Source organism: Penicilliopsis zonata (assembly GCF_001890105.1).
Source record: "Penicilliopsis zonata CBS 506.65 unplaced genomic scaffold ASPZOscaffold_20, whole genome shotgun sequence".
Classification (NCBI taxonomy): Eukaryota; Fungi; Ascomycota; class Eurotiomycetes; order Eurotiales; family Aspergillaceae; genus Penicilliopsis; species Penicilliopsis zonata.
Window position 1 is genome coordinate 222,298 of NW_019208928.1, and position 27,045 is coordinate 249,342.

Below are 27,045 nucleotides of genomic sequence, written 5' to 3' on the forward strand. Positions count from 1 at the left end.
AACATTGTAATTTGTAGCCCGTAAAGAACATGCGAAGAGCGATCGGCCCGAGACATCCCGAAGTCCATCTTCAACACTGGGATTAGTCATTCGGCGTGGCCTCCATGTGCTGACTTTAGTACCATCAGTTCGTCGAGCTTGCTGGACCAGCATATCAACCAAAACTTTGTGCCGAAAAAAAGCAGGAAAAAGGGGGGCAACGATTCCAGGATGGTTCTCTCTGCTCCTATACGCGTTGCTTTCCGCCGCGTCTCCGGCATGCGAGCCTTCTCGACATCTCGAGCCGTCGCGGATAATCTGTCGTTCCAGGTGTTTGGGCCAGAGAATGAGCAGGCGATGCGTAAGCCGATTGTGTTCTTGCATGGGCTCTTCGGCTCGAAACAGAACAACAGGAGTATCTCCAGGTATGGCCTCAGAAGAAGAACAGGGATGGTTTCGAACCACGCCATCTGAGCGGAGAAGGGAAGGCTGATCGGGCATCACCTAGGGTCTTGGCGCGTGATTTAAAGTGCCAGATCTATACAGTGGTAAGGCCTCTACTCTCAGTGAGACCTGGAAGTTAAGGGGGGAAGATTGGGGGCTGATGGCTTGCAGGACCTCCGGAATCATGGCCATTCGTTCCATTCAACGGAACACAACTACACCGCCATGGCGGAGGATGTGGAAGAGTTCATCGACCAGCAGAAACTGGGCCAGTGTGTCCTGATCGGCCATTCTATGTAAGTACTGTTGTGTTTCTGGCATAGCTAGTTCGCTATGTATGCAAGCTGGCGGGTTCATGGTTCGTCACAGGGGCGCCAAAGCAGCCATGACTGTTGCTCTACGGTCCCCTAGCCTTGTCTCTGCTTTGATCCCCGTCGACAATGCTCCAGTGAGCGCCCCTCTGAAGGGTGACTTTGGGGCGTACATTCGAGGCATGGAGCATATCGAGGCAGAGCGGGTCATGAGCCAGTCAAGCGCAGACAAGATCCTTCAAGACTACGAAGAGGTATAACTAGTCTCCCTCTCTCTCCCTCTCTCTCTCCATAGACCAAGTATCTTCTGAAGCTGACAGCTGGTTGAACCAGTCTCTACCAATTCGTCAATTCATCCTAACAAATCTGGTCCGTGATGAAGACGGCACGATGAAGTTCCGCATCCCTGTCTCAGTGCTCGGAGAGGCGCTGAGTGAGATGTCCGACTTTCCCTACCGCGATCCCAGTTCCGTGACTTACAACGGTCCCACGCTCTTCGTCCGAGGCACCAAGAGCAGATATGTTGGCGAGGAGACCGTCCCGGCGATCAGACGGTTCTTCCCCCGGGCTCAGATCGTCGATGTAGAGGCGGGCCATTGGTTGATCTCAGAGAATCCCGAATCCTTTAGACAAGGTGAGCTAACTCTCTCATCCCTTCCAGCAGCACTATTATACTATTCTATTATAGAAAAATTGCTGACAGCATCAAGCGGTGGTCAAGTTTTTGACCGAGTCATCTTGACGTTTTAAAACATAGAACGTGCTTTTCAGAGGGTGGTGTTAGATATGTACCATTACCCTTAATAAACTATCCTGTAATATAAATCATACACTTGAGTCATGGATATTATGGACAAACCCTTATTAGAACAATAATATCAATATTCCACATCCAATGAACATGCTGATGATCCCAAAGGTAGCGACTCTAGCGACTGTCTTGGTCAGGCGATGCAGCGTAGTATGAATACCAATCCCTAAAACATATGAAGAAAAGGCGGGCGTTCTCCAGCTATTCGACTAGGATCGGGTTTTCCTGGTTGATTTTTCGCTTCTTCTTTCTCTTTTTTTTGGCTTTGGGATCTTCCTCTGGTCTCATCAAGGTGGTGGCTTTTAGTAGGCCGTTCTCGCCCGAGACGCCCGAATGCCGAGGCCTTTTCTTCTTCTTTTTCTTCTCGATCTGTGACCCATTGAAAGAGGAAGAATCTCCTTGCATGGGGTCCTCCCATCGGATATCCGTCTGGTTCTCATCGAAATTCGGCTCTCTTTTAGGGGAACGCGAAGCACTTGAGAAGCCGTCTGAGCCTGACGAAATTGTTGGATCAATCTGCCCGTCCAGTCCAAAATTCAGAGAAGAACCTGGCTGAGCAGAACCTCGTGTGGCAGAAGTTGGCCGAGTAGAAATTCGAGTATCATTCGAATTCCTAGCCGAATCGTCCATCCTTTGCGTATGGACAAGATTTGATGGCTGCAGTGCTTCTGATACCTGTGTTCGAAGCTCCTCTTGGACATTGACCAGGCTTTGATATTCGTCGTGTAACCCCTTCAGTTCTGCATTCAATCGGTCACGCTCCAAGTTGAAGGTTTGGATGAGAATCTCGTCAGCAGTTTCCTTAGATTTGAGGTGTCCATCAAAGCGTGTAGCATGAGCGTCTAGCCTTTCGCTTAGTGAGTTGACTTTTGTTTCAACCTCGGAGAGCTGCGGTTTCGGCTGGGAGTCGTTCTCCAATCTTCCAACCCGTGTTATCAGAGGCGGCAAGAGATTTGAAAATTCTCGCTTGATCTGGTTTATTTCTTCCGTATTCGACTTCAAAATTTTGTTACTTTGAATAAGTCCCTCTAGCTGAGTCCGAAGAGCTGCGATCTCCGTTGGAGAGTTGTTCCACCGGTCTAAGGGTAAACTATCAAGCTGATTCTTCAATGCCGTCACATGCTCTATTAGAACACTCTGAGCGGGGTACATTTCTTGCATCGCTGACACCATGCTCCTGACAATTGGCTCTGTGGTCAGATTGTTGTACCTCGTTTCAAGGGAATGCAGTGCAACCTGGACTGTGTGGAGTTTCTGGCCAAAAGTCTTCAGCGTATTGGACAGCTCTGCAACCTGGGTATGAGCCTGGGGTGCAGAAGACAACCGTTGTTCTAAAAGAATGAGTTTGGAAGAGACCTGGTCACGGCTTGTTTTCAGCTCGGCAATCTGGGTATAGGCCTGGGCTGTAGAAGCGGATTGTTGGCCCAGACTGACAAGTTTGGAAGAGACTTGATCACGGCTTGCTTTCAGCTCTGCTAGCTCTGCAGTATGTGCTTCTAGTTTTTGCCTAAACTCATGATGCTCGCTTTGATTGAATTCATCTGCCATGTAACGAATTTCGGTTAAAGCATTGATGCCTTCTTCTAGAGCCTCAAGCCTCTTCAAATACTTAGTCTCATCATTGTTCATGGGAAGTACCCCGTTCCCATGAGGGTTTTCCCCCAGCTTGTGGGTTCCCACTTCAACGGTGTTCACAGGAAGTAGGTTTGGAATTTTTTGGACATCAGGTATAGTACTCTTTAGTAGGGTTATACGGCTGTCGAGGGCAGCAATCTGTTCCTTCAGTGGCTCTGTACTGGCAGCAAGCTCTTGCGGATGCGCGGCAGCCAGCTTCTTTATCTGCTCCTTGACGAATGCAATTTCAACAGGGATCTTTCTGTGGTCAGCCACCTCCTTGTGGAGTTGTTTGAGCTGGTTCGAGGCCTCGTTCTTGAATTGAGCCAAATAATCGGTAGTTGAGCCGCAGGACTTCGTAGTCTTATCCAACTCAGATCTCAATCGCTCGATGGACTCCCATTGTCTGTGACTAGAGACTTCTTGATCGCCCGTCTGCTTTATAAGACTGTCAATGTTGCGCTGACGTTCTTCCACCATTCCAAAATGTGAATCAATATCTTTGCGAGATGCCTCAAGTTTAGAGACCCTGTCTTGTAGAAATCCAGTGGTTGTTCTCATCATTTGGTTTTCGGAATCAGAGCGTCGCAACTTCACAAGTTCCTCGTCCATCTTCTTGGCTTGTTCCCCGTGCATCTTCCTGGCTTCTGACCGGACTTTCTCCAACTCGGCTTCAAGTTTCAACACTTTTTCATTTGCTTGAGAAGAACTCTGTGATTGGTTCATAGTCGTACTGATGGTGTTTTCCAATTGCCGGCAGATCGATAAATGCCGGTTCATCGACTCATCAATCCGTGCCAAATCGACATCTTCGTTTCTACTAATCTGCTGGAGGTATGAAATCACTGCCGGAAAGTTTGTGTGGGCTTGAGCCTTCCTCAGCGTTGCATCTGTGGTCGCTTTTTTCTTCTGCAGCCTCTCTTTCTCAGCCTTGTAATTTGCGAGGTTTACTGTCGCAAGTACAAACTCGGATATTGATTGTGGCAAACTGGCGAGAGGGAAATTTTGCTGGTTGACTGGAGAGAGAGCGGACACTTGCTGACCGCTGGGAACATTCGGACGAGTTGGGCCAGAACTCCACGAATTGGTCCTCGGAATGGTCCTCGGAATGGGAGGAAGCGACTGAGCAATAAGGCGTGGATCGCGTGAGATCGACCTTGCCTCTGAGGGTCCAGGAGGCGCGTCTATATCCATGTTCTCAGGCATTCAGACAATCGCAGTATGTATGGCCTCTGCCATCTGTTCACCCAGACCTGAGGATGGAAGATGGAATATTAAGCGGACAGCCACAAAGAGATACGGCGTCGGATGCTCCAGGATCGGTGGCCCTTATTCAACAGGCAGAACGAATTGGCGTAGGCGAGCGCTTCGCAAAGATGGAGGTACAAAGCAAACGAATTTAGAACGAACGGGCATCAGCGGAGGACGACGCGAAAAGCAAACGCAGACGCGACGTTTCCGCGTCAAATGTGGTTTCCAAGGACAGAGACGACCCCCCTAAATAGGATCTTCTATCTGAAAAGAATGAGACACGTCGAAAAACACATTTGATAGGTAACAAAGGCTACCGGGAAGCGAATCCATGCTAAAGCGAGTATTTTATCCAGTGAGGGCATTGCGATTCTGCCTGGCGGTGAGGGCTGCTGCTGCTCTCTTTCTTCCTGTCCGGACGAGAGATTGAACGTGCTGTGAGATCTCAGTCAGTTCCTCATCTCCAACCCTCTGAATCTCGCGTTTTGCTTCAATCGGCCACTATGGCTGCTGTAAGTGCCCTCGCTCCCTGTCATGGCCAAAAATTCCCCCAGCCTTTTAACGCCCGAAGCAGCCAATTTCCACTATTGCGGAGACCAAAGAGCTCCGCGGTCTAAACCTCATCGCTGCCCATTCTCACATCAGAGGACTAGGTGTCGATGTGGACTCCTTGCAGCCCCGCGCAGCATCTCAGGGCCTTGTTGGCCAGGAGAAGGCGCGGAAGGCTGCTGCGGTGATTTTACAGATGGTGAAGGAAGGGAAGATTGCCGGTCGTGCTGTCTTGATCGCAGGGCCTCCTAGCACTGGCAAGACAGCTATTGCGATGGGTATGGCGCAGTCGCTTGGATCCGACGTACCGTTTACGATGCTCGCGGCTTCGGAAATCTTCTCCATGGAAATGTCGAAAACAGAAGCCCTCACACAAGCGTTCCGCAAGTCCATTGGTGTCCGGATCAAGGAGGAGAGTGAGATCATCGAGGGTGAGGTTGTTGAGATCCAGATCGACCGAAGCGTCACCGGAGTAAGCATATTCTTTTCAGTCGTGGCCTCGTGCGGAGAGACTGACAAAAAATAACCCATTCTAGGGCAACAAACAAGGGAAACTCACGATCAAGACTACGGATATGGAGACAATCTATGACATGGGGACTAAGATGATAGACTCGATGACCAAGGAAAGGGTCATGGCCGGTGATGTTATTTCGATTGACAAGTCCTCCGGAAAGATTACCAAGCTTGGTCGCTCCTACGCCCGTTCAAGAGACTACGATGCAATGGGCGCCGACACCAAATTTGTCCAGTGTCCCGAGGGCGAGCTTCAAGTTCGCAAGGAGATTGTGCACACTGTCAGCCTTCACGAAATCGATGTGATCAACTCGCGCACACAGGGCTTCCTCGCACTTTTCTCCGGTGATACGGGCGAGATCAGGAGCGAGGTTAGAGACCAGATCAATACCAAGGTTGCCGAGTGGAAAGAAGAAGGCAAGGCGGAGATCATCCCCGGTGTTTTATTTATCGATGAGGTCCACATGCTCGATATTGAGTGCTTCTCGTACATCAACCGTGCATTAGAAGCCGAGCTTGCACCAATTGTCATCATGGCGAGCAATCGTGGCCAGGCACGGATTCGTGGAACAACATACACCTCCCCACACGGATTGCCTCTCGACTTCCTCGACCGCGTTGTTATCGTCAGTACGCAGCCTTACCCTGCTGACGAGATCAGACAAATCCTTGCCATCCGCGCACAAGAAGAAGAGATCGACTTGTCACCAGACGCATTGGCTCTCCTGACAAAGATTGGCCAGGAGTCCGGCCTCCGGTATGCTAGTAATATTATCACGACTTCTCATCTGCTCAGCCAAAAGAGGAAGGCCAAGGACGTCAGTGTTGATGATGTTCAGCGCAGCTACCGGCTATTCTATGACCCTGCACGAAGCGTCAAGTTTGTCCAAACCTACGAGCAGCGTTTCATTGGTGATCAAGGTGCTGTTACGTTCTCAGCGGCCGCCAACGGTGACGCCATGGAGATCTCTTAGGTCATCACGGGCATATATTAGGCGAAGGCGTGAATGAGCGTTTGAGGCTTCGGGTCGGATTGTCTTTAGATATCGACAAGATGGCCACTGGAAAAGGAGCATTATCTCATCATTCTTCGTTTCCTGCTCTTCGGTTTCTTTTCTTTGTTATTTCTCACATCAGATGATGTATGATATGTAGTACTGGCGCTTTGCAGAGCTGATTTGTCTTGGGTATTCGGTAACAGGGTGCTAGAATCAAGTGACCCAACAAAAAATGAGCTCATGGCTCGACTAATAATCAAAACTTTGGCATCCCAGATACACGTATCCGCCGCAAGACCCTATTAGTAATATACAATATCATGTCGTCTGAATAGCCACTAGTTACACAAAGCTGGCTGGGATCGCGGTCCAGTCGTCTGCAGTGCCAGCCCTGCGGAATTCGACGCCTTCGCCAAAATACCCGGCCTGGTTCCAGGATTGCATCATGGAGCCTTCGTAGGGTCCATGGATATTGCCTCCATCACGAGCATCCGACCACCGGTACTCCCACGTTGGGGTTGCCATTACACGATCAGTGTTCGCAGTGCTCTCATGCCCGGCAGCATCGGCTTCACCTGCTGGTTCCACCCAGTCTTCTCCTGTCTCACGCCGATACTGTCTAGTCAGCAACTCCCGCTCGGTATCGTAGATCTCTGCCTGTCCTCTGGTCATAAGAAGATCGGCAGCACCGGTCACGGTGTCAATCGCCTTTTTCCTGGCATTCTCCTCGGGGTTATCTTCTGTCATCTCTGTGTCTTCAGCCCCATCTCCGTTGAGCTTGGACTTGTTCTTGTTGCGCTGCTTTGTCTGCCACTTGGGCTTCTTATGTAGCCCTTTTCCAAGCCTAGCCAGTGCTTCTAGCACTGTCTCTCCTCGATGCAGATGGCTAATAAGGGTTCCCAGTAGGTCTGCATTCAAGACTTCGTCCGCCTGTCGATCTTTTTCTTTCCTTTCTGCTTCCCTCTTTTCAGCTGCTTCCTTTGCGCGTCGGATTTCCTTTTTCGAAACCCCTTCCAACCAGGAGTCGTACATGGCGTCTGGGTCGGCCGCTTTACGCACGTAATTTCCTTGGTCGTCAAATCGACCTTCTTCCTGCTCGGCGCGCATATTAAACGCATCAAGTAATGGCGCATGTTTCTTCTTAGAGCCAGCACCAAGCTCCTCGTCAATGCCGGATGTCACCCTAGCGCGCTCCTCCTCCGGTACATCGCTGTCGCTTTCCTCTTCTTCCACCATAATCTCATCTCCTCCTTTGCTCAAATCTACCCGGAGACTGTTTCCTCCTCGGGACGAGGCAACCTGGCCTTGGATTTCATCGTCTCGCAAAAAACGAACGGTTTTCTTATTCTTGCGCAATGCTTCATCCCCATCGATCTCTTCGGGGCCAAAATCTTCCTGGAGTTCGGCAAAGATATCATCGTCTTCTGCATCATGCTTTTGCCGGCTTCTTTTCGCTTTTTCTTCGATCCGTGCGGAAAACCCTTCGTTCTCGCTGTCCGAGTCGTAGCCATCTAGGTTGACGGCTTTTCGTCGCACCTGTTGCCCACGACGGCCAATCTCATCTGCATCCAGGACAGCATCTTCTTCCAGCGCATCGGGGGCCAGCGCTGACGGATTGCGTAGATCAAACCGGGGCTTCTTTTGCGAAGAGGGTGCATCAGGGTCATCGTCGTGATGGTGCGTGCGGGCAAAGTCTTCGGCTGCCCTCTTAGGGCGCGCCGCGAAAGAAGACATAGGAGTGGCCAACGGTAAACAAGAGACTCGGATTTAAAGCAGGAGAAGCTTATAGAAAATCTAATTAGTTGTAGAAGGTATAGAGCAGAACTAGAGACAACTGACAGTGAAAGGGATGCTTGTTGCTTCCAATCACTGAAAGTCTGGGGTCGGCTCGGAAAATCGTTGCGCGGGGCCAACTTGCGTCACTCATCCAGATCTCTCTCTATTCAGCTTGCGCTCCAAGGCAGCACTTTCACTTGGTTTGAAGAACAGCACAGCCAGTTCCTCGCTAGGTATCTTTGACATCCCTTGCGATATCTCGACCTGGTCTTCTTTTTGCGATAACACTCTTCAAAAGACCGTCAGCCAGCACCATGGTAAGCTTCTCGAGCTAGGCTGCAAGCAAGTGTGTGCAGTACTCTAACAGCCCCTCCTAGTTCCGACCAGATTACTGGGGAGATGACCCCATGGAAGGAGTCTTAGGCTCTTCGATACTGCGTCATGCAACTACACGTCGCTTTGATGAGTACTATCGGTGCTATCCTGTTGCGATGTTGCCCGGTCCAGAGAGAGAGAATGTGAACCATGGTGGCAAGGTCATCATGCCTCCTAGTGCACTCGATAAGCTCACTCGGCTTCACATCACCTACCCGATGCTATTTGAGCTGCTGAACGGTGCAAAGGACCGCATGACCCATGCCGGTGTGCTCGAGTTCATCGCCGAAGAGGGGAAGATTTATCTACCGTTCTGGGTAAGACCATTTGGTGATCGTGTCGGAAGCTTTGGTGGTCGCTGACGTTAGTGGATATAGCTCATGCAAACCCTGCTCCTCGAGCCTGGCGATCTCGTTCAAGTCAAGTCGACAGACCTCCCTCCTGGCCAGTTCATTAAGCTTCAAGCCCAGTCCACCTCCTTTCTTGATATCAGCGATCCTAAAGCCGTGTTGGAAAATGCTTTCCGCAACTTCTCCTGCCTCACAAAGGGAGATGTCTTTACGTTTGGCTATAATGACCAGGTGTATGAAATGGCTGTTCTAGAAACTAAGCCCACCAATGCAAAGAGCGCCATCTCTGTTCTGGAAACAGATCTCGAGGTTGATTTCGCCGCACCAGTGGGATATGAGGAACCTCAGCGAACAAGTGGGACTAGTACGCCTCGAAGCGCTCCCGGTGCCTTAATCCCTTCTGGAGGTTTACTCCATGCTCATGGCACGATGGCGCAGGCGATCAATTATGCAGCTATTGCGCCCGAATCAGATGATGTTGCCAAAGGTGCCAGAGCGGTGTCCTCCAACTTTCTCACCACAGGTCAGCGTCTGAGCGCCAAAAAGGGCAGCAAGGCACCTACGCCGAAACCAAGTACTCCAGCTCCCGGCGCAACAAACCCCCAGCATCCACCACCAGCAAGAAAGACAAATGGACCACAGCCTCTCCGTCTCCCGCCAAATCAACTATTTTTCGGATATGCGATCAAACCAGTGAAGAAGCGCGACGAAAATGGCCGTACTGTCGAAGACCAAGACCAGCCCCGATTCCAAGGCACAGGTCAAACTTTGCGTGGAAAGAAGAAGGACCTTGGAGGATCCGCAACACCTACGTCGGGCAGTGAAGCTGAAAACCAAAAGAGCAAGGACCCCGACTCCAAGTCTGGTGGACGTACGCTAGGGCGCTCCTCTCGACGCTAATCGCAGGCTAGCTTGACGAAGATAGTGCCGTTGATGGCGCGAGAATGACCACCTTTCTTATTTCCTTACAAATGGGGCTTCACGCCCCTGCTCACGGGCATAGCGAGGGTAGAATGGCGTTATCGGTGGTTTTTTTTTTCTCTTTAGGTTTTCTCTGGAGTTCTTGGGCTCTGTTTCCGATTCGAAATGAAGATCAACCGTTCTACCAGACAATTCGAATGGCACCCGAACCGAGGAAAATGCCTTCGGGCTTGATGAACTCGCGCATTCCCCCGGCAGTCTTCATTTCATGGGGCCAAGCTTACACTACCCCTGGAATGATCGTACGAGAACTTCTTCATTAGCTGGGAGAACGCCATGATGGATTTATCTTTCACGAGACGTATCATTCTACTGAATTCGAATTGAAAGGACACTGCACGCAACGGTTCTATAAAACAAAAAAGTAGCCGAAATTCAATCCCGTTGCTTATAAGGTCCCTTCCACGCTGATATCCAAGGTAGTTCTCGTATTATACCAGGTTTTTGTACAGTAGTGGATCTAGGTATGGTCAGTCCCGCCTTGATCAGACAGCTCACAGGCGACAGATGATCTAGATCATCCATCCAGATATGAAGGAGAAAGAATTCCTCGAAGGTAGGGTAGCATATACAGTATGACATGTTTAGAAAGTATCCGTGACACAACACATCCAGCACTCAACGCCTTTATCCTTGACGAAAAGACTCTCCTATAGGAAGAAGAGGTCAGAATAGTTGATTTCAAAAGCAGGCAAGAGAGGGACAAGGACTCACATAGGGATAGTCGCACTTCAGGGGGTCCGAAGAACAAAATCCCACGCAGATGTTGTCGTCCTCGTTGTTCATCTTCCCCTGGGCCCAGGCGTTGGATGCAAAAAGAGTCAAGACAATGGTAAAAACAGGTGAGAAATGCATGATGGCGATGGTTTTAGATAATACGGGCAAGTTGTATTGTTCAGCAGCTCACTATATATAAGGCAGGCATAGTAATAGGATCTTATAAAGGCGCGTTGCTCTCTGCGAAGCAAGGGGGGGGATGTGGAAGACGGGGAACGTGAACGCGCACAACATTATTGCTGAGATATCTGCCAGTAGAGACTTAAGGGTCAAACATGTCAGCCACCTAGGAAGATTTCCCTTGATGGGCTGTCTATAGGTTTGCATAGTTTCCTATTGGTATTTTGGTGGCCCGTGGGTGTGTGAAGTACACAAAGCTAGTGATTATTCTTGAATACCTTACCTTATGTATTACTGCCCTGAGGCGCGACATGTGACGCCAACTTGGAGGTGCTAAAGGGACATCTGAATCGCATTCTTAAACCAGTCTGCAGAAATCCTGCTATCGTGATTTGACACAAATCCATAACTTGCGTGATGTAAAAGGTCGAGACATGCTGCTGAAAAAGGGCGAAAGAAAGCTAGCTGATCCAGATTCGAAGAAAAGGGACAGAACAAATTCCTGTCGGCGCAATCCTCACCCTCTTTTGCAAGTCCGTCTAGAATATGTTTCATCGCTGCGCAGGGACTATTTCGCCAAACCACTGCCATGAGGCCATGCTTAGCATGTCCCTGTATGAAATGAGTGACATGGTGTCATCTCGCTTCTCTCACTAAAGGATCCAAGTATTAGTTGCCGTTAAACAGGAGCGTAGATCGACCGCAAGCCCTTGAGGAACGGAGCAAATCGCCTGCGCAGAAACGAGGCCTCGGGTTCACAGGTACCCCCGTCATGGCTGTTCGAGTTCCCCGTTCTGTTCTTCGGTCGCCGCACCATTACTTTGTCCTGCTAGCATTCTATCCATCGCCGCGAGAATTCCTTCATGAGATGCACCGGCTCGGATGACCGAAATGACGTAGGCCACACTATTCTGATCTTCAGTAGAAACAAAACGCAAGAGCCGATCAAGAAAGTCTCGATGATATCGCAGGTCCGCTTCAAGGTCAGGGGGTTCGTTCCTCGCTTCGATCACGCTTCCAGCTCCTCGGAAACCACCATCACTGCAAGTAAAAAAGACACATGGAAGATCAGTAATCTCGAACAACAAAGAATAGGTTGATAGGTTAAACTCGCCTACCTCTGTTGCCTCTCAGCTGCGGGGTTAGGGAGCCGTTGTTCAACACTCTCATCACTAGGCGTACGGCTCGCTGTGTCACCTGAAGTTCCAGATGATGAGCGCCCGCCAGTGGGTTCTTCGGAAACCATGTGATCACCAAGGAGATCGAGAGGGCTTCGCGGGGAACTTCCGAGAAGCAGCCCCTGAATCGCACCACGAGCTCAAATTCTGTGGTTATGGATGTGAGATCGCCGTTGTAGACACACAGGGTCGGAAATCAGGCGTCTTGGAAAAAGGTTCTGGGTGAGATCATTTGATCGAAGTGGGATGGATGCAAAGCGAAGCAATAGAATCATCAGGTAGGTGGGGGAATTTCCACGAATTTCCGGTCACCAAGCAGATGTACACTCGGCCTAGACCGGCTGGAAACCCACCAGGCCAACCATGCGTACCTCCGGTCAATCAATCCTGTCTCATCGGGAGACGAAGCGTTCAGTCGAGTAGGCTTATTAGAACATCATTTGAACGTCGTATTCAGACTATAAAAGAAAAAGGACCAAGCCCATCTCAATAAGGCTTGAAGCTCTGACGCCATTTGAAGCTGGGCACAAATCACGGGGTACAATGTATGCTTTGATAGAGCACTCATGTGAAATGGCTGTTCTTCTGGCAGGAAGAGGGTCACAGGCTTTCTGGGCTGGGTCGCTATTCTGACGAATCACTGCTTTGTCTAGTCATCAGACACCGAATCTGGAATGATCCGATAGACGGAATAATCGGAAATACTCTCCCCGTCCAGTGTCCATGGACGTCAAATGGCCGGGCATGCACTCAATCTGCAAGCAGTGAAGCACTCGACCACAAAAATACTTGCCTGTAGGGCTCGGATCATTTAAAAGGCATGAATCAGTGTGCTCTTGAGGCGGATCACAATTCTCGACTTGAATTCAGTCCGATAATACCTTTCAGCGTGAGGATATTCCAGGCAATTCACACACCGCATTCAGCGAGCTCATCTGGGATCGCAGTCTGGTAACAAAACTGTCCGGGGTCAAAACAAGGCAATTTAGCCAAGACCCATGTCAATTGGCAGTGACTAGCAGGTCACCCAAACCTTTTAGACGCCCTCGTTTTGGACAGTGGTGACTTGGAATCCTGCACGCGTTCGGGTCAGCACGTTCCGAGCGTCCAGTCATGTATCCCCTGGTCTTGCGAGATGGTCCACCTCTCGCAGAAAATATCAAATCGGTTTGCTTTGTATGGAATTCGGCTGCAGAATCATATAGGGAAAAGATACGACGCTGAACATCGTAAAAATTGACAGGATGCTCACAGTCACAGAGATTTTGGCTGAATAATGACGAATCTTGTGCCATAAAGAGCTGGCTCTAATCAACTGAAGAAGGTGGGTATCAAGATGTTTTTGCCAATTATCTGCTAACCGTGTGGTCAAAGTAAAGGGTCCCTGTTTTGGTGAAGTTGTTTTGACTCCGTCAGGCATTTTCAAAGCTCTCTGTCTAGCATTATTGATGTATCAGCTAGGGTCTTAAGAGGCTTCGTTGTGAAATTTCGAGAAGATTTCAACAGTATGAACCCTCCAGCTCAATCATCGTCCCGGAGACCAGCATCCCTGTCTCAGGGCGTGGGCCCAAAAGCCGTTTCGAAGACCCCCTAATGTTGTCGTCTCATCCAGGATAATGAGTTTCCTTTCTGATCTGCTCGAGACACCGCCGAGGCACTCGATGGAAATGTTCTTGCCATTGATCGAAAAAATTCGACCCCCCAAAGACAGGCATTACTCCCCCTAAGCTCCAACCCCACAACTTCACCAATATAGATCAAAGATAGACCCGGGGGCTGGGAGAATATGAATTGCGCCTTTTCTATTAAGAAAGTCGAACCCAGGGCAACCAGAAACAAGAAGACGGAGCGGAATGGGAAGAGCGCTCCGGGCCGGTCGAAAGTCGGCTCATCCCCATCACCGCGGACCCAAAGCATGAAAATAGGACACCGAAACTGATGGGCCGTATCTCGGAGAGGATATATGAATTGAACCACTTGTGTATTTCAGGCGTTGGAGATGCCAGCAGTCATGAATCCTAGATCAAAGAGCGTGTCAGCAAGTGGCATGTCAAAGAAAGCGAAGTCACGGGACGAATTAGGCACCAGGGGCTCAGGAGTCTTCAAACGACACACTTCATGGGCCACTCTCATTTGAAAGTCTTCGACCAAAGGCGGCGGCAAACACTTACGTCTTTTTCTTTTTGAATTCAGCTCATTTTGCATACCACTATGCTGTTTAAATTTCTCTCTGTGTGTCTCTTCTTGCGTCATTTGTTTTTCATGGCCACAAGAGCCCTCGCACGGGAGGTCCGGAATCTTTTTTTTTTTAGAAGCAATCATTGCCAGTCTGTCTTGACTGCAGATCCAGACTCACCATCCGGGCAAAAGGGAAAGAGGACCTGTAAGTCATGTTGATGATGTTCAGTGGTGATGGGAAGTGGCGGATGCCAACAGCCTTGGACTGACGACATCTCGACGTTGCCCCCCTTTGTCTGCGGCATCACCAAGATCTACCCGTCGGGCCATGGAGAGAAGAAGCTATGAACAAGTGTTGACAAAGGGAGGGTTCAGGGCTTGAAGTGGTTTTCTTCAATCCGGGACACTCGCGCCAATCAGGTGTCCCGGCTACATGGAAAAGGCTTCCTTTACACAGCGCTCCACTCAATGTCAACCGCAAAAACCGCCTAAAGGCCCGACCCAGGGGTAGGCAGCAAGCAAATGGAAATCATTTGAAGCCTCCACAACACGGAATACCGGCCTGAGCGGCTCCCACGAAACGAAAACTTGGGTGAAAACGTGTTGAGTCCGACTACACGACAAAGACTTTCGACGGGAACCGAATGTACATCGATGGAAGCACCACCGACTGACTCGACACGCGCTCATACGGAGTACACAGGTCCAAGGCATTGAACAGGGAATCCTCATCTTCATCGCTATCAATGGCATGTCGAGCTTCTTCTAGGCAAGAGGCAAGTATAAGGGACACGCAACAGGGGGGAGGGAACATTTGTCCATGGACAAAACAACTGCATTTGCCATTTTCACAGCCCTTACGGAGGCCAGACGATGATTGCCAGCAATACAAGAGAGGCCACTGGAGCCCTTGCAACGCGATACCTTCAAGGGACTTCCAAGGTTACCTAGGTAGTTACTTCGCGGTAACAGCTCCCTTCCACTGCCAGGCCCTTCTGGCAGCTTTTTTCCTGGTTCTTTTGCCACACGTCAAAGCCGGAAATCTTTTCCGTCTGACATCTGACATCTGACATCTGACATCACCCGATACTCCGTACTTGCCGGTTTCTACTGACGTTCTAGAAGCCCTTGCCTCTTTAAAAAAAGGAGATTTACATTCTACCTTTGAGCTCAACTCGCTGCAATGCAGTAGTAAGAGAAGATCAGTAGTCATGTAGTATACTCTTGTACATGATTCAATAGGAGAGCAGTCTTCTAGCATAACCATTTACTCTATATTTATATTCTATATCCATTAGACATTGCATATGTAGATTTTCCTCTCTTCTTGAGCTCCAGGGCTGAACCCTTGAAGCCTGGAGGTGATGTCCAATTCACCCCTGTCAGATCGCTAAGTGGCGGCCAATGACATGACATGTCGTATCGAGATGATTCCTTCGGATCTTGGGTCCATATTAAGATCATCACTGGTTTCATAACGAGTTGATATACTCCGTGGGACTAAACATGCAAGATCAAATCCTTCTTGAACTTCTTTCAATTCTTATTCTTATCTGATCATATAATTCAAGTTCTACATGCTTCTATCGTTTATGGCGTGCAGCGGCCCGTGAAGCGAGGGTACAGACAGCACTCGCGCACGGTGTACCGCGCACACATCCAGGCCAGGAACCGTTCCAGGCCGAGACCGTAGCCACCATGGGGAGAGGTTCCGTACCTTGAGTGGAATATTAGTATCGATGAGGATTATATATATATATATATATATATATATGTATGTATGTATATATTCAAAGGGAGACTTACTTTCTCTGGTCGGTGTACCAGTAATAAGGTTTCGGGTCCATGCCCTCATGCTGGTAGGCGGCCATGAGCTCGTCCCAGTCGTCCATTCTCATGCTGCCGCCGACGATCTCGCCGACGCCCGGCATAAGGACATCGACGCTCTCGGTGACGCGGCGGTCCTGCGGGTCCTTCTTCATGTAGAAGGCCTTGATCTCGGCGGGGAAGTGGGTGAGGAAGATGGGCTGGTTGATGATGTCGGTCATTCTGCGTTCCGCTGCCTCGGCGATATCGTCGCCAAACTGGTGCGGGTTACCCTCTTCGTTGGGGATCTCGTGCTCCACCAGCCACTGGATGGCGTCCGAGTAGCGCATCCGCTTGAAGGGCCGGCTGGGCACCTTGAAGTCAGGGTTGAGATGCTTGATGGCGCTGGCGACGGCCGGGTCGGCAAGGGTCAGGTCGATGACGCGGCAGATGACCTCCTCGAGGTGGTCGAGCAGGTCGTCGAAGGTGATGAAGTCCAGCTCCGCCTCGATGTGGGTATACTCGGACAGGTGGCGGCGCGTGAGGGACTTCTCGGCGCGGAAGGAGGGGCAGATGCAGAAGACGTCGCCCAGCGAGGGGAGGCAGGTTTCCAGGTACAGCTGGGATGACTGGGTCAGGTAGGCGTTCTCGCCGTAGTAGTCAAACCCGAACAGGGTGCTGCCGCCCTCGACCTGCGTCTGAACCATGGCGGGAGGGGTGACTTCGAGCATGCGGTTCGCTTCGAACGTCTTACGGAAGGCTCGTAGCACGGCGGCGCGGACCTTCATCACCGAGGACGCCGTCTCGCCACGCAGCACCAGGTGGCGGTTGTCCATCAGGGTCTGTGGGTCGGCATCGTGAGCGACACGGGTGGTGATGGCTTCCTTGTCGCCGGCGGCGCGACCGATGACCGTGAAGAAATCCGCGTGCAGTTCGCGGTCGTTGGGGGCGTGCTGCTTGGGCGGCACGGCACGCATCTCGCCGTGGATGGCGAGGGAGGTCTCGAGAGTCAGGGTCATCGCATCGTAGGTCTTGACCAGGTCACCGGCCAGGATACACTGCAGATAGCCATAGCCATCGGTCAGAGTGATGAAAATGACATCCTTCTGGGCGCGGAGACGGTGAACGCGGCCCAGGACGCGCACGCGAGTGCCGGGAGTCTCCGACTCGGGGGTGCGTAGGGTGACGACCTCGGGGTCGGTCACGTCGAGCCTGATCTTGACAGGCTTGGGAAGCGAGGGGTCTTCCTTGATAACGACCTTCTTGGCCTCCTCCAGAACCAGCTTGCGCTTCTCTGCTTCTTGCTTCTCGCGGATGGCCAGCTCCTGCTCCTTGGCGGCCTTCTTTTTCCGCTGTTCGCAGAGGGTGGTGGCCTTCTTCATCGCCGACTTGGTGGCGGGCTTCCACTCCAGCTTGGATGCGGGGTCGGCATCCTTGTCGGTCGGTTCCGTCTGAGACTTGCGGGTCAGGTATTGTGTGCCCTCGCCGGGGGCATGTTGCAACAAGGCATACACCAGGGTCTTGTAGGGGGCGGACTCGGCGCCTGTCGCGGCGGGGTCGTCTCGACCAACGTCTTCGTCAATATAAATGGAGGCCATTTTGCTACTAGCTTATATGAAGGGAAGCCAAGTTAGCACTCTAATTCGTATGAATCCAATGCAAGATCGACTGTCGGAACGGGGGGATGGAGGGTAGAAAATTGCGGCTTATCAAGGGCTGCCCGATGAGTCACGTCCGATAACACAAGACACAATTGCTAGTCGGCTGGAATAGTAGAGAGAAAAGTAGTGTAGAGAAAGGAGATGATATCTGCTTACCAGAAAAACCTCGAACCGAGTGAGTTAGTCCTGCCTCCAGGGGGGGATCACAGAGTTGGTTTGGGAAAGTGGCAGGCGGAGATATCGCACAGATTTGGAGGGGTAATTTTCGGTGGGTGATTGATGCCTCAGGCTAAGTACGGAGTAGTAGTACTCCATAGTTACTCCGTACTCCTATGCTATAACACCAATAGGTACTACTAGTAAATACTTGGTACTTAGGTAGTAGTTAACACTTATTATATTAGGCCATTAGCTATACTCTGTAGGTAATAACAGATTAGTTCCATGTAATTACTAGAAGGTAGATATTTATTATACTGGAAGTTAATTAAGATCACTCTATATATTTGTTGTATAGTATACTGTATAGTCCTCCGTACTTGGTAGAATACATAACTGTAGATTAAACCAGGCAAGGCTTCTTCTGCAGCATACTACATACCATACTTAGGTAGGTACTAGGAGCTATTAACTGCTCAATGCGCTAACTCGATAGTTACTAGTCCATCTTGGCCCGGTTGTTTTACTCGGGAGTATTAAGACTGTTAGACTATTTCCCACTAAACCTCACCCAACTACCACCTCCCACAGGCCGCTAAGCCCCATGCGTTCTGCAGTAAGGCGGGTCTGGCCTGGGAAGCTGCTCAGGAACCACCTCCGCTCCTCCAATTGACTGGTAAGGCTGGCACGCGTACGATCGGGCGGGATGTCGCGCGTCAAGCTACAAAGCAGACAGAAATATCTAATATCGGAAGAGATGATACTACTACACTACACTACTACTACTACTACTACAACTACTACTACTACTACTACTACTATTACTACTACTAATACTAATAATATCAATACTACTACCACTACTACTCCTACTACAACATAGATCCCAATCCTCATCAGTTCGAAGCTTACTTGGTTCCATCCGCCCTTGGCCCGTTTGGGCTCCTCTGCCCCTTAACAAGTCGTCTTGCCAAGGCATCTCGCATCTCCTCCCTTTTTCCTGCCTGCGATGCTTCGCTCGGGGTCTTCAGTCGCATACTTGTCCCATTCCTTGCTTCTCCACGTTCTTTCAGCCTATATATCACTTTCTCGGATTTTTTTGGGGTGGATGGTGTTCCCCTTGGTCACTTTCTGATCTCTGTCTCTCCTCTTCTTCTTCCTTCCCTCTCCCTCCTCCTCCTCCCCCCCCTTTTTTTTTGGCCCTGGCTGGGGTCTTTGTTATCCCTCCCCCCTCCTCCCTCTAACTACGTATCATTGTTCCCACTTGACCTTACCCCTTTGCAATCTAATTATTAGTCTATGATTCTTTGACCTGATCTCCTTTTTTTTTTTTCTTGTCTAACAACTGGGTCTTGGGCTCTGTGGTGCTCCAGCACTGTCCTCCTTGACTCTCCCCAGACACTTCGACCCCCTTCAGCCTGTGCTCTGCTCTGCTCTGCAGCTTTCATTCTCCTACACCGGAGGTTTGTTACCTTCCCCAAACCATTCAAGCACATTCCAGCTAAGCTAACAATTAAGGCTTTGGAGTGGTCTTCTATTCTTATTTTTTCTTCTCTTTTGTTTTGATATCTCCTTTAATAAATCTTGGGCGCCTTTTAATAATTTTTCTCTCTCTTTGTTTCAACTGATCTCTGGCGATAACTTTCCCCCCCCTTCTTCTTCTTTATTTTTATTTTTTTTTTTCTTTTTAGGGTGTTCCTGTCGGGGCGATCATCCAGACCGTGTTTTTTTAGGACACCCGCCAACTTTACCCCCTACTTGCCCATCCCGCTGCCCCAAATCGCTTGACAGGAGAAAAATCAGGTCCGCCCGGCCAGAAGCAGGGACAGGACTACCCTCATCGCCAAAACGGTCGTGCTCGCTGCCTCGTCAGGGGACAACCTGGTCCTACCGCTCCTCCATCACCACTACCACCACCACGACCTCCTCCACCACGCCATGCAAGCGTCGGATGCCGCCAGTCTCCAGAATAGCACGCGTCTGATTCCTCCCTCCTCTAAATTCTCCCATCTCAGCGCAGACAACACCGGTTTCTCGCACGGCGCGTACACCTCCAACAACCTCTCGCTGCCGGGCTTTGCGGACCGCCACCCGCGTCGTGCCAACATTCCAGCTATCAACACTGCTACCGCGGGTCACAACTCGGACATGGCCGCCTCCGGAACCACGTTCGACATGAACTTTACCCCCCTCCTTCCCTCCCAGTTGCTCCTGGGCAGTCCCTTTCAGCCGGGCACCCCGTCCGCCTTTGCCTCGCCGCAGTTTACCAATTTCGGCGGCTTTCCTCAGGGGAATGGCGCCCAGAACCCGCAGAACCAGCTGGGAAGCCCGACTCAGGCTCACCAGAACCTGCCCTCCAGCCTCTACTCCGGCCTGATGGCCGCCGATGGCCTCGGCGGCTCCCAGCTGCTCGGGGGCCCGCAGTCCCCCATCAACGGGTTGGGTCCCTTGGGCGGTGCGGCGGCGTACGGCAGCCCTGCCGCCTCCGTGACCCCGGGGCTGCTGTCAGGCACCAGCCGCACCGTCTACCTGGGTAACATCCCGGCCGAAACCTCGGCCGAGGAGATTCTGAACCACGTCCGCAGCGGCCAGATCGAATCCGTGCGCCTCCTGCCGGACAAGAATTGCGCCTTCATCTCCTTTCTGGACAGCAGCTCCGCCACACACTTCCACTCGGACGCCATCCTGAAGAAGCTGGCCATCAAGGGCAACGACATCAAGATCGGTTGGGGCAAGCCGTCCCAGGTGCCCACCTCGGTTGCGCTGGCCGTGCAACAGTCCGGGGCGTCGCGGAACGTGTATCTGGGAAACCTGTCCGAGGATGTCTCGGAAGAGGAGCTGCGCGAGGACCTGGGCAAGTTCGGCCCCGTCGACACCGTCAAGATCGTCAAGGAGAAGGCCATCGGCTTCATCCACTTCCTCTCCATCAGCAACGCCATGAAGGCCGTCGCCCAGCTGCCCCAGGAGGCCAAGTGGCAGGCGCCGCGCCGCGTCTTCTACGGCAAGGATCGCTGTGCCTACGTGTCCAAGACGCAACAGCAGAATGCCGCCCAGTTCTTGGGTATCGCCCCCGGATACGCCCACATCCTCAACTCCGCCGATCGGGACCTCATCAGCAACGCCCTCGCGCAGCAGTCGGTCGCCGCCGCCGCCGTGGCCACCACGGCAGGCGGGGTGAACAATCTGGGCAACCGCACCATCTACCTGGGCAACATCCACCCGGAGACCACCATCGAGGAGATCTGCAACGTCGTCCGGGGCGGTCTCCTGCATCATATCCGCTACATCCCAGACAAACACATCTGCTTCGTCACCTTCATCGACCCCACCTCGGCCGCCTCCTTTTACGCGCTGAGCAACCTGCAGGGGTTGATGATCCACAATCGTCGGCTGAAGATCGGCTGGGGCAAGCACTCCGGGCCTCTTCCGCCCGCCATTGCCTTGGCCGTCAGCGGCGGGGCCTCGCGGAACGTCTACGTGGGCAACCTGGATGAGTCGTGGGCGGAGGAGCGCCTCCGCCAAGATTTCTCCGAGTACGGGGAAATCGAGCTCGTCAACACCCTGCGGGAGAAGAGCTGTGCGTTTGTCAATTTCACCAACATCGCCAACGCCATCAAAGCGATCGAGGGCATGCGCAACCGCGACGAGTACAAGCGCTTCAAAATCAACTTTGGCAAGGATCGATGTGGGAATCCCCCACGACAGGTCAACAATCACGGGCAGCAGCAGCAGCAGCAGAACCGGAACGGCGCGGGAGGAGGCATCGACGGCCCGCCGTCTCCCTCACCGGCTCTCAACGGGTTTCCGCAGACAACCCTCAGCCAGTCGGCCTCCTCGTCCAGCCCGACTCGCTCCGCTCTCTCGCCTGCCCCCGGCTCGACCGGTTCGCAGAACGGCCACCAGAACCACCGACATCATCTTCAGGGCATCTCCGCCCCCTCCGGCATCCTCAATGTGGGCGCCAATAACCCCTTGACCATGTACTTGAACCAGATGTCCGCCCATCAAGGTCAGGAACAGGATCCGCGTTTGACCGACCAAATGACCCTCGCCGCCCTGCAATCCCAGCAGCAGCAGCAGCAGCAGGTACAACCACAACAATCAGTATCTCCCGCACCGCCATCCCAACAGCCATCGTATCCCAGTAATGGCACCGGCAACCTGACCAACGGCAATATGGATGCCCCGATGCACCAGCACAAGCCTTCGGGTAACGGGTTCCTGAATGTGAATGGCACCGGCGGTGCGAGTCACCACCACGCCACCGCAAGCACCAGCACCCTGAGCGTGCCTCGCGCACAACACTCGCGAGCCGTCAGTCTGCCTTCCTTCTCCCAGGAGCCCTTCGGCCCTGTATCGGGACAGGCAATCTCCTCTCGTTCAGGGATCAACCACCAGCCGCAGGGTAGCTTCTCCGGGTTCGCCTCGGCCCTGGGAGGGTTGAACCACTCCGGCTTTGGTTTGGCTATCCAGAATGAAACATCCCTGCCTGGCTGGGCCGAAGAAGAGATTGGGGCCAAATAAGTCTCTTCATTTCTCTCTCTCTCTCTCTCTCTCTCTTGGTCTTCCCCCTTGTCCTTCTCTTTTACGTATCCTTTCCTTTCCCATATCATTTCCTGTTCCCATGTGATCCAAAAAAAACCCCCTTTTTTTAATTACGTTCTTGTACTGGCTTGATTTCTGAGTGTGATTTTTCCATGTGCAAACACCTTTTTTTTTTTTTTTTTTTTTTTTTTTTTTTGTTCTTGTTTTTGGCCAACAGTGATGCCTTATTATAATCCCTTTTTAATATTTCTCCTTTATTCACCCTCTGTGTTTTTAAAATCATTGTCTCCCCCCCCTAACTTTTTATTTTTGCACTGCTAGCTGGCTACAAAGTTCTTCCCCTGTTGGCCGTTTACACAACTTTCAATTTCTCCCTTTTTTTTCCGATGACGACGAAGGGGAGGGGAGATGTCAACTATACCCTAGAATGGTTGAGCACTGTTGCATTATTCTCTTTGATGTCCCCGTTTTATCCTCCCCCCAATTTTGACCACTTGGGATGCCATTTTTCTACGCAATTTGATTGCAGAGCAACATGCTCCATCTAGCATTTTGGAGGGATGAAGGAGAGTGTGAGGTAATCTGTCAGACAGAATCAGAATATAGTCATGATGTAATTTCGAGATGCAGTCATGTAGAATTAGATAGTAGGCATTACTCCGTATTCTGTAGTATTCTCGACTCCAGCGATTTGGTTTTGGTCTAGTCTGTAATCACGTGATCCAACAGACGCTAGGCTTGTTTCGGCTGGGTGTTTAGCTCCTGGCGGTCAACCTTCATCGCCCCATGAACGACTCTCGCCTTCAGCCAACAAAAGCATCCTCCAACCAATTGATACCCAGGGAATCAGATATTCATCGTCATGTCTCTCCCTCCCGAACAGATCAACATTAAACGGCGGCGAGAAGAGGAGCCTGTCGATACGCTATGTAGGTCATGTTACGATAAAAAGAAATTATAATACAAAGCTAACGATGCAAGATATCCAATCTGAGCTCCATCAAACCAAACGCCGCTTCACTGATTTTATCTTCCAGCGGGTGCGTGTCCAGGCTCAGGATAAGAATGGTTCGCCTTCCGGGCTGGCGGCCGCCCCGAGGGCGCTTCGCAGCCCCCGCTCAACGAGCAGTTTGGGAGTAAACGGGCCCTCTCCCGGCGGGGTGCCAACGGTGAGAGCGACGTCTCCCGGCGCGGAGTTTCGCGAGGAACAACGCCTCGCAGCCGTGAAGCGGGAGACGCAGGAGAAGTACCACCGGGCGTTGCATTCGTCGCCGGCTACGCCCCGCGGTGGAGGGGTGGCGACCCCCCTGATGACCATGTCGGGATCTCATGGGAGTCCTAGTTCATCGCCTGGTGCGGGAAGCTGGAATATGCGTAAATTCCAGATATCCAGATCGAGCACGCCCGGCTTGCGGGTCGGTAATGCTGGCGGGGTGCAGAAGAGAAAAGCAGGGGGAGGGGATACGACACCCGGGAGTCCCGCGCCCGTGGCTATTCTGGTTGAGAAGTTGAGGAAGAAGCCTAAAGCGTTGATGGCGGTGGATCTTGCGCTCCAGACGCATGCTGTGAGCACTGAGGAAGATTTTCATGAGGAGAAGAAAGAGGAGGAGGAGGAGCCCGTTCGTGTGAGGAAGCGGCCGGTGGTTAACCAAGCGGAAAAGAAATGGAGAGCAGAGCGCCAGGCGGCAATTTCCGCGGCCAAGCAGCACATCTCGGAGGTTCTGGACAAGGAGGCCCACGCACATCAACAGCACAGCTGGGATGAACAGTCTGAGCGGTTGGCGAGGGAGTTGGAACAGGTCGCGTTGGAGTTGGATGGCATGGACGACGACCAGGCACAGATACACATGCCTACGACACCTATGCCTACATCCTCGCAGAGACTCAGCGGGCCCAAACCCGTCCTGAAATACCAGCCCAAATCGCCCAACAAGCCACGCTCGTCGGAGGCAATCCAAGCCGAGCTCGCGACCGATACTAACCCCGACGATGAAGAAGACAGCGACGGCGACTACGTCTACGACACCTACATCCGCCAGCAACTGCCGTCGGGGGTGCAGGTTACGGATCCGATGGCGATGCATCTGGATCAACCGCCGAGTTGGTTCCAGCAGGTGGGGATCGATCCTTCCCGCTCAGACATCGGCGTCATCGTCATCACCCAGGAGGATGAAGCGTACTGGGAGCATTTTGCAGAGGAGGACGAAGATGACGAGGATCGGTGGGACAGCGAAGATGCGGACTCGAATGGTATCTCTCTTTCTCTCTCTTTTCTCCGTGTTTTTCTTCCTCATTCTCGGAGGTTGGTCTAACTTTTTAGCCGAGAATAATCCCGCCAATGATTATCCGGAAGAGGAGCTGTCGTCAGACGACGAGAACGATGATCCCACGGCGGTATACGGCCGTTATCGACACCGCGGCGCATCGGACGAGGAGGAATACGACGTCGAGGGATACGACAGCGAGGGCGAGATCGGGGGGCGGTACTCGTGGAAGAGGGAGGGGCAGTCCGACAGTGAAATGGATTGGTGATTTAGTGTACTCTATAGAAGTCTAGCTATAGTTAGGGTCTATACAATTCCTGATGCTAGAGTACTCCGTACTCCGTACTCCGTACTGCATAGATCTTAAAGTCGACATAATCTTAATCTTGATCAGCCCATAAGTCTGCTGCGTATACTCCGTCCTCCGTACCGTATAGGGCCACCAATCCTTGGATTAGCAATAATTGGCGCACTCCGCAACATCCGGCGGGATGAAGCCGACGGAAGTATCTCACCTGTACGAGTACTCACCTCTGTACGAGTACATCATGGTATTACGTACTTGAGTACTTACGTATCTTGTAGCACTAGAAAATAATATAGACAACTATGCTATATAGACAGATATATATAGATAAACATACTTCTACAGACAAGAAGCTTGATTTACTACATCATGCACAAGCATGACAGGACAAGGATACAGGTCTGAAATCCAGCCTTGTCAAGCACTCTGTAGATGACGGAATCTGTCCGGCGTAGAAGTACATACTACTAACTACTAGGTACCTAGGTAGCTATGGAGTACTACTTGCTAGGTAAGGGTAGTTAGTACCTACCTAGGTACTAGCCAGTACATGCAAGTTACTCGATAAGACCGTTCACTGGCCGCGCTCTGGGATTCTTCTTTGTTCTCGTTATTAAACTAGTACTCTGTATTTACCTTACTGGAAGGCTTCCTGTCTAGCTGACTCATGCCAGTGAGGTACCTAGTTACGGAGTACTAGTAGTCGTCTAGTAAATACTATTCTACCACTAGTAAGTTGATAAGTATAGTATTTAATAAATACTACCTTACGGTACCTTATTATACTCCGTACTGAAATACTGGAATACTGGAATACTAACAATACTACTGCTCGAGTCAGTTGGCTCCGGGCGCTCCGTATTGGCGTGTCCACTGTATCCACCCGTATCCACACATTAATTACTACGGAGAGGTACCAAACAGGTACCTGTTACCCAGGAAGTAGATACAACTCCTGTAACCATCTTGCTGAAAGATAATAATAACTTACACTGCCATCACTGGTTCAGAGTAGTAGTAGTAGTAGTAGTAGTAATCTTCTATACCTTCATAGTAATCTTCTACACATTCTAGTATAGTAAGCAACAATGCAGTGGTGATTCCCGGAAGCAAAAGGCCAACCTGTACAGAAAACCTTAGAAGACAAATTGTATCGGGGGGAGGGGGCTTTCGAATAGCGTAGAGGAGAAGAAAATAAACAAGGCAAAAAGGTATCTTGAAAAAAAAAAGAGACAAAAAAAAAAGAAAACCCTCCCAAGATCCGTAACAGCCATGGACATCAGAAAGGAAACAAGGAGCATGAAGAAGAAAAAAAAAAAAAAAAGAACTAAGAAATTCGTCGAGCCAGCACGGTCTCTCTGTCTTCTCGCATCCACGGATACCACACACCCATCCATTCGATGACTCCGTACCTTGGAGCCCCAGAGTCTGAGCCATGGGAACCCTCGCGCAGGAACTCTCCATCGCGGAGGCGTCTCTGTTCCCGCAGAGTCGGACACCTCTTCTCCTTGATGAAGCGGTAGAACTTGCACTGGATGCCCTGGAAGCCGCGCCGTTGGCGGCTGGGGAACTGCCGGTTGAAGCTCTCGCGGACCTCCTTCCACTCCTGGCAGAGGTCAACCCGGTGGTACCAGATGAAGTACATCTCCTCTTCTTCGTATTTGGGACGCGGCGGACGCCGTCTCTCCGCCGCATTGCTGGAGCTGCTCGAGACAGAGTCGTAGCGGTCCCGCGAGTACGGGTCTGGCGACGAGTTCGTCGACCGAGGCTGGTACGCCATGAACATGGCGTCCTGCGTTGATCCCGACGTATCGGTGTAGGATGCTGATGAGTCGCGGTACTGAGAATAGTAGTAGTTCGATGAAGATGTGCTGGAACCGGGCGAGTGTGGTCGTTTTAGATGCGCTTGTGCTTGTTGATGATGATGATGATGATGATGATGATGATGCTGCCCGTCTGATGGACGAGACACCAGGTAGCCGTCCACTGACGAGTCTATCGGCGGGTTCAACAAGGCATCAATCGCCATTCGGCTGCGGTTGGATGAGTTCACGTGGCCATAGTGTGCCACCGACGGAGACTGAGAGGTCTCCAT

The 27,045-nt window shown here is 51.4% G+C and overlaps 13 protein-coding genes across 13 annotated transcripts; 6 read left to right on the forward strand and 7 right to left on the reverse strand.

Moving 5' to 3' along the window:
* Positions 1-210: 210 nt before the first annotated feature.
* ASPZODRAFT_154719 (hypothetical protein) lies at positions 211-1,476 on the forward strand (the record flags this gene model as incomplete). The annotated part of the gene is made up of 6 exons (XM_022726121.1): positions 211-404; positions 488-527; positions 595-719; positions 793-988; positions 1,068-1,368; positions 1,445-1,476. The coding sequence occupies 6 exons, from the start codon at positions 211-213 to the stop codon at positions 1,474-1,476; spliced, it is 888 nt and encodes a 295-aa protein (XP_022577766.1).
* Positions 1,477-1,746: 270 nt separating this feature from the next.
* On the reverse strand, positions 1,747-4,365 carry ASPZODRAFT_19662 (hypothetical protein; the record flags this gene model as incomplete). Its single annotated transcript, XM_022727448.1, has 1 exon — positions 1,747-4,365. One exon carries the CDS (start codon positions 4,363-4,365, stop codon positions 1,747-1,749), a length of 2,619 nt encoding a protein of 872 aa, XP_022577767.1.
* Positions 4,366-4,913: 548 nt separating this feature from the next.
* On the forward strand, positions 4,914-6,449 carry ASPZODRAFT_19663 (hypothetical protein; the record flags this gene model as incomplete). Its single annotated transcript, XM_022727449.1, has 3 exons — positions 4,914-4,922; positions 4,985-5,431; positions 5,496-6,449. 3 exons carry the CDS (start codon positions 4,914-4,916, stop codon positions 6,447-6,449), a joined length of 1,410 nt encoding a protein of 469 aa, XP_022577768.1.
* A 366-nt stretch (positions 6,450-6,815) lies between these two features.
* ASPZODRAFT_154721 (hypothetical protein) lies at positions 6,816-8,207 on the reverse strand (the record flags this gene model as incomplete). Its single annotated transcript, XM_022726122.1, has 1 exon — positions 6,816-8,207. The coding sequence occupies one exon, from the start codon at positions 8,205-8,207 to the stop codon at positions 6,816-6,818; it is 1,392 nt and encodes a 463-aa protein (XP_022577769.1).
* Positions 8,208-8,335: 128 nt separating this feature from the next.
* ASPZODRAFT_1186465 (hypothetical protein) lies at positions 8,336-10,102 on the forward strand. The gene is made up of 3 exons (XM_022721200.1): positions 8,336-8,566; positions 8,627-8,941; positions 9,002-10,102. Exons 1-3 carry the CDS (start codon positions 8,564-8,566, stop codon positions 9,872-9,874), a joined length of 1,191 nt encoding a protein of 396 aa, XP_022577770.1. The 5' UTR covers positions 8,336-8,563; the 3' UTR covers positions 9,875-10,102.
* Positions 9,685-10,274, forward strand: ASPZODRAFT_1187691 (hypothetical protein). The gene has a single exon (XM_022721205.1). The coding sequence runs from the start codon at positions 9,919-9,921 to the stop codon at positions 10,216-10,218; it is 300 nt and encodes a 99-aa protein (XP_022577771.1). The 5' UTR covers positions 9,685-9,918; the 3' UTR covers positions 10,219-10,274.
* A 1,021-nt stretch (positions 10,275-11,295) lies between these two features.
* ASPZODRAFT_1187186 (hypothetical protein) lies at positions 11,296-12,189 on the reverse strand. The gene is made up of 4 exons (XM_022721204.1): positions 12,050-12,189; positions 11,971-11,986; positions 11,618-11,893; positions 11,296-11,420 (listed from the first exon to the last, which is right to left on the reverse strand). The coding sequence occupies exons 1-3, from the start codon at positions 12,096-12,098 to the stop codon at positions 11,623-11,625; spliced, it is 336 nt and encodes a 111-aa protein (XP_022577772.1). The 5' UTR covers positions 12,099-12,189; the 3' UTR covers positions 11,296-11,420; positions 11,618-11,622.
* Positions 12,190-15,462: 3,273 nt separating this feature from the next.
* Positions 15,463-17,867, reverse strand: ASPZODRAFT_28569 (hypothetical protein). Its single transcript, XM_022728142.1, has 2 exons — positions 16,015-17,867; positions 15,463-15,925 (listed from the first exon to the last, which is right to left on the reverse strand). Exons 1-2 carry the CDS (start codon positions 17,610-17,612, stop codon positions 15,799-15,801), a joined length of 1,725 nt encoding a protein of 574 aa, XP_022577773.1. The 5' UTR covers positions 17,613-17,867; the 3' UTR covers positions 15,463-15,798.
* Positions 17,868-18,477: 610 nt separating this feature from the next.
* Positions 18,478-18,873, reverse strand: ASPZODRAFT_1187784 (hypothetical protein). Its single transcript, XM_022721206.1, has one exon. It carries the CDS (start codon positions 18,811-18,813, stop codon positions 18,601-18,603), a length of 213 nt encoding a protein of 70 aa, XP_022577774.1. The 5' UTR covers positions 18,814-18,873; the 3' UTR covers positions 18,478-18,600.
* An 899-nt stretch (positions 18,874-19,772) lies between these two features.
* Positions 19,773-22,358, forward strand: ASPZODRAFT_74843 (hypothetical protein; the record flags this gene model as incomplete). The annotated part of the gene is made up of 1 exon (XM_022729997.1): positions 19,773-22,358. One exon carries the CDS (start codon positions 19,773-19,775, stop codon positions 22,356-22,358), a length of 2,586 nt encoding a protein of 861 aa, XP_022577775.1.
* Positions 22,359-22,421: 63 nt separating this feature from the next.
* Positions 22,422-22,816, reverse strand: ASPZODRAFT_1187816 (hypothetical protein). The gene is made up of 2 exons (XM_022721207.1): positions 22,736-22,816; positions 22,422-22,678 (listed from the first exon to the last, which is right to left on the reverse strand). The coding sequence occupies exon 2, from the start codon at positions 22,660-22,662 to the stop codon at positions 22,486-22,488; it is 177 nt and encodes a 58-aa protein (XP_022577776.1). The 5' UTR covers positions 22,663-22,678; positions 22,736-22,816; the 3' UTR covers positions 22,422-22,485.
* Positions 22,817-23,241: 425 nt separating this feature from the next.
* On the forward strand, positions 23,242-24,911 carry ASPZODRAFT_19670 (hypothetical protein; the record flags this gene model as incomplete). The annotated part of the gene is made up of 3 exons (XM_022727450.1): positions 23,242-23,308; positions 23,361-24,629; positions 24,700-24,911. The coding sequence occupies 3 exons, from the start codon at positions 23,242-23,244 to the stop codon at positions 24,909-24,911; spliced, it is 1,548 nt and encodes a 515-aa protein (XP_022577777.1).
* A 657-nt stretch (positions 24,912-25,568) lies between these two features.
* ASPZODRAFT_146286 (hypothetical protein) lies at positions 25,569-27,045 on the reverse strand (the record flags this gene model as incomplete). The annotated part of the gene is made up of 4 exons (XM_022725169.1): positions 25,569-25,632; positions 25,722-25,823; positions 25,942-26,011; positions 26,340-27,045. The coding sequence occupies 4 exons, from the start codon at positions 27,043-27,045 to the stop codon at positions 25,569-25,571; spliced, it is 942 nt and encodes a 313-aa protein (XP_022577778.1).

Excerpts from the sequence above, each read along its gene's own strand:
- ASPZODRAFT_1186465 (XM_022721200.1), top strand. Across the intron at positions 8,942-9,001 it reads AGATTTATCTACCGTTCTGG|CTCATGCAAACCCTGCTCCT; the intron begins GTAAGACCATTT and ends TAGTGGATATAG.
- ASPZODRAFT_1187691 (XM_022721205.1), top strand. The coding sequence starts at position 9,919 with ATGACCACCTTTCTTATTTCCTTACAAATGGGGCTTCACGCCCCTGCT.
- ASPZODRAFT_1187186 (XM_022721204.1), bottom strand. The coding sequence starts at position 12,098 with ATGGTTTCCGAAGAACCCACTGGCGGGCGCTCATCATCTGGAACTTCA.
- ASPZODRAFT_28569 (XM_022728142.1), bottom strand. The coding sequence starts at position 17,612 with ATGGCCTCCATTTATATTGACGAAGACGTTGGTCGAGACGACCCCGCC. Across the intron at positions 15,926-16,014 it reads TGGTACACCGACCAGAGAAA|GTACGGAACCTCTCCCCATG; the intron begins GTAAGTCTCCCT and ends ATTCCACTCAAG.
- ASPZODRAFT_1187784 (XM_022721206.1), bottom strand. The coding sequence starts at position 18,813 with ATGCCTTGGCAAGACGACTTGTTAAGGGGCAGAGGAGCCCAAACGGGC.
- ASPZODRAFT_1187816 (XM_022721207.1), bottom strand. The coding sequence starts at position 22,662 with ATGATTTTAAAAACACAGAGGGTGAATAAAGGAGAAATATTAAAAAGG.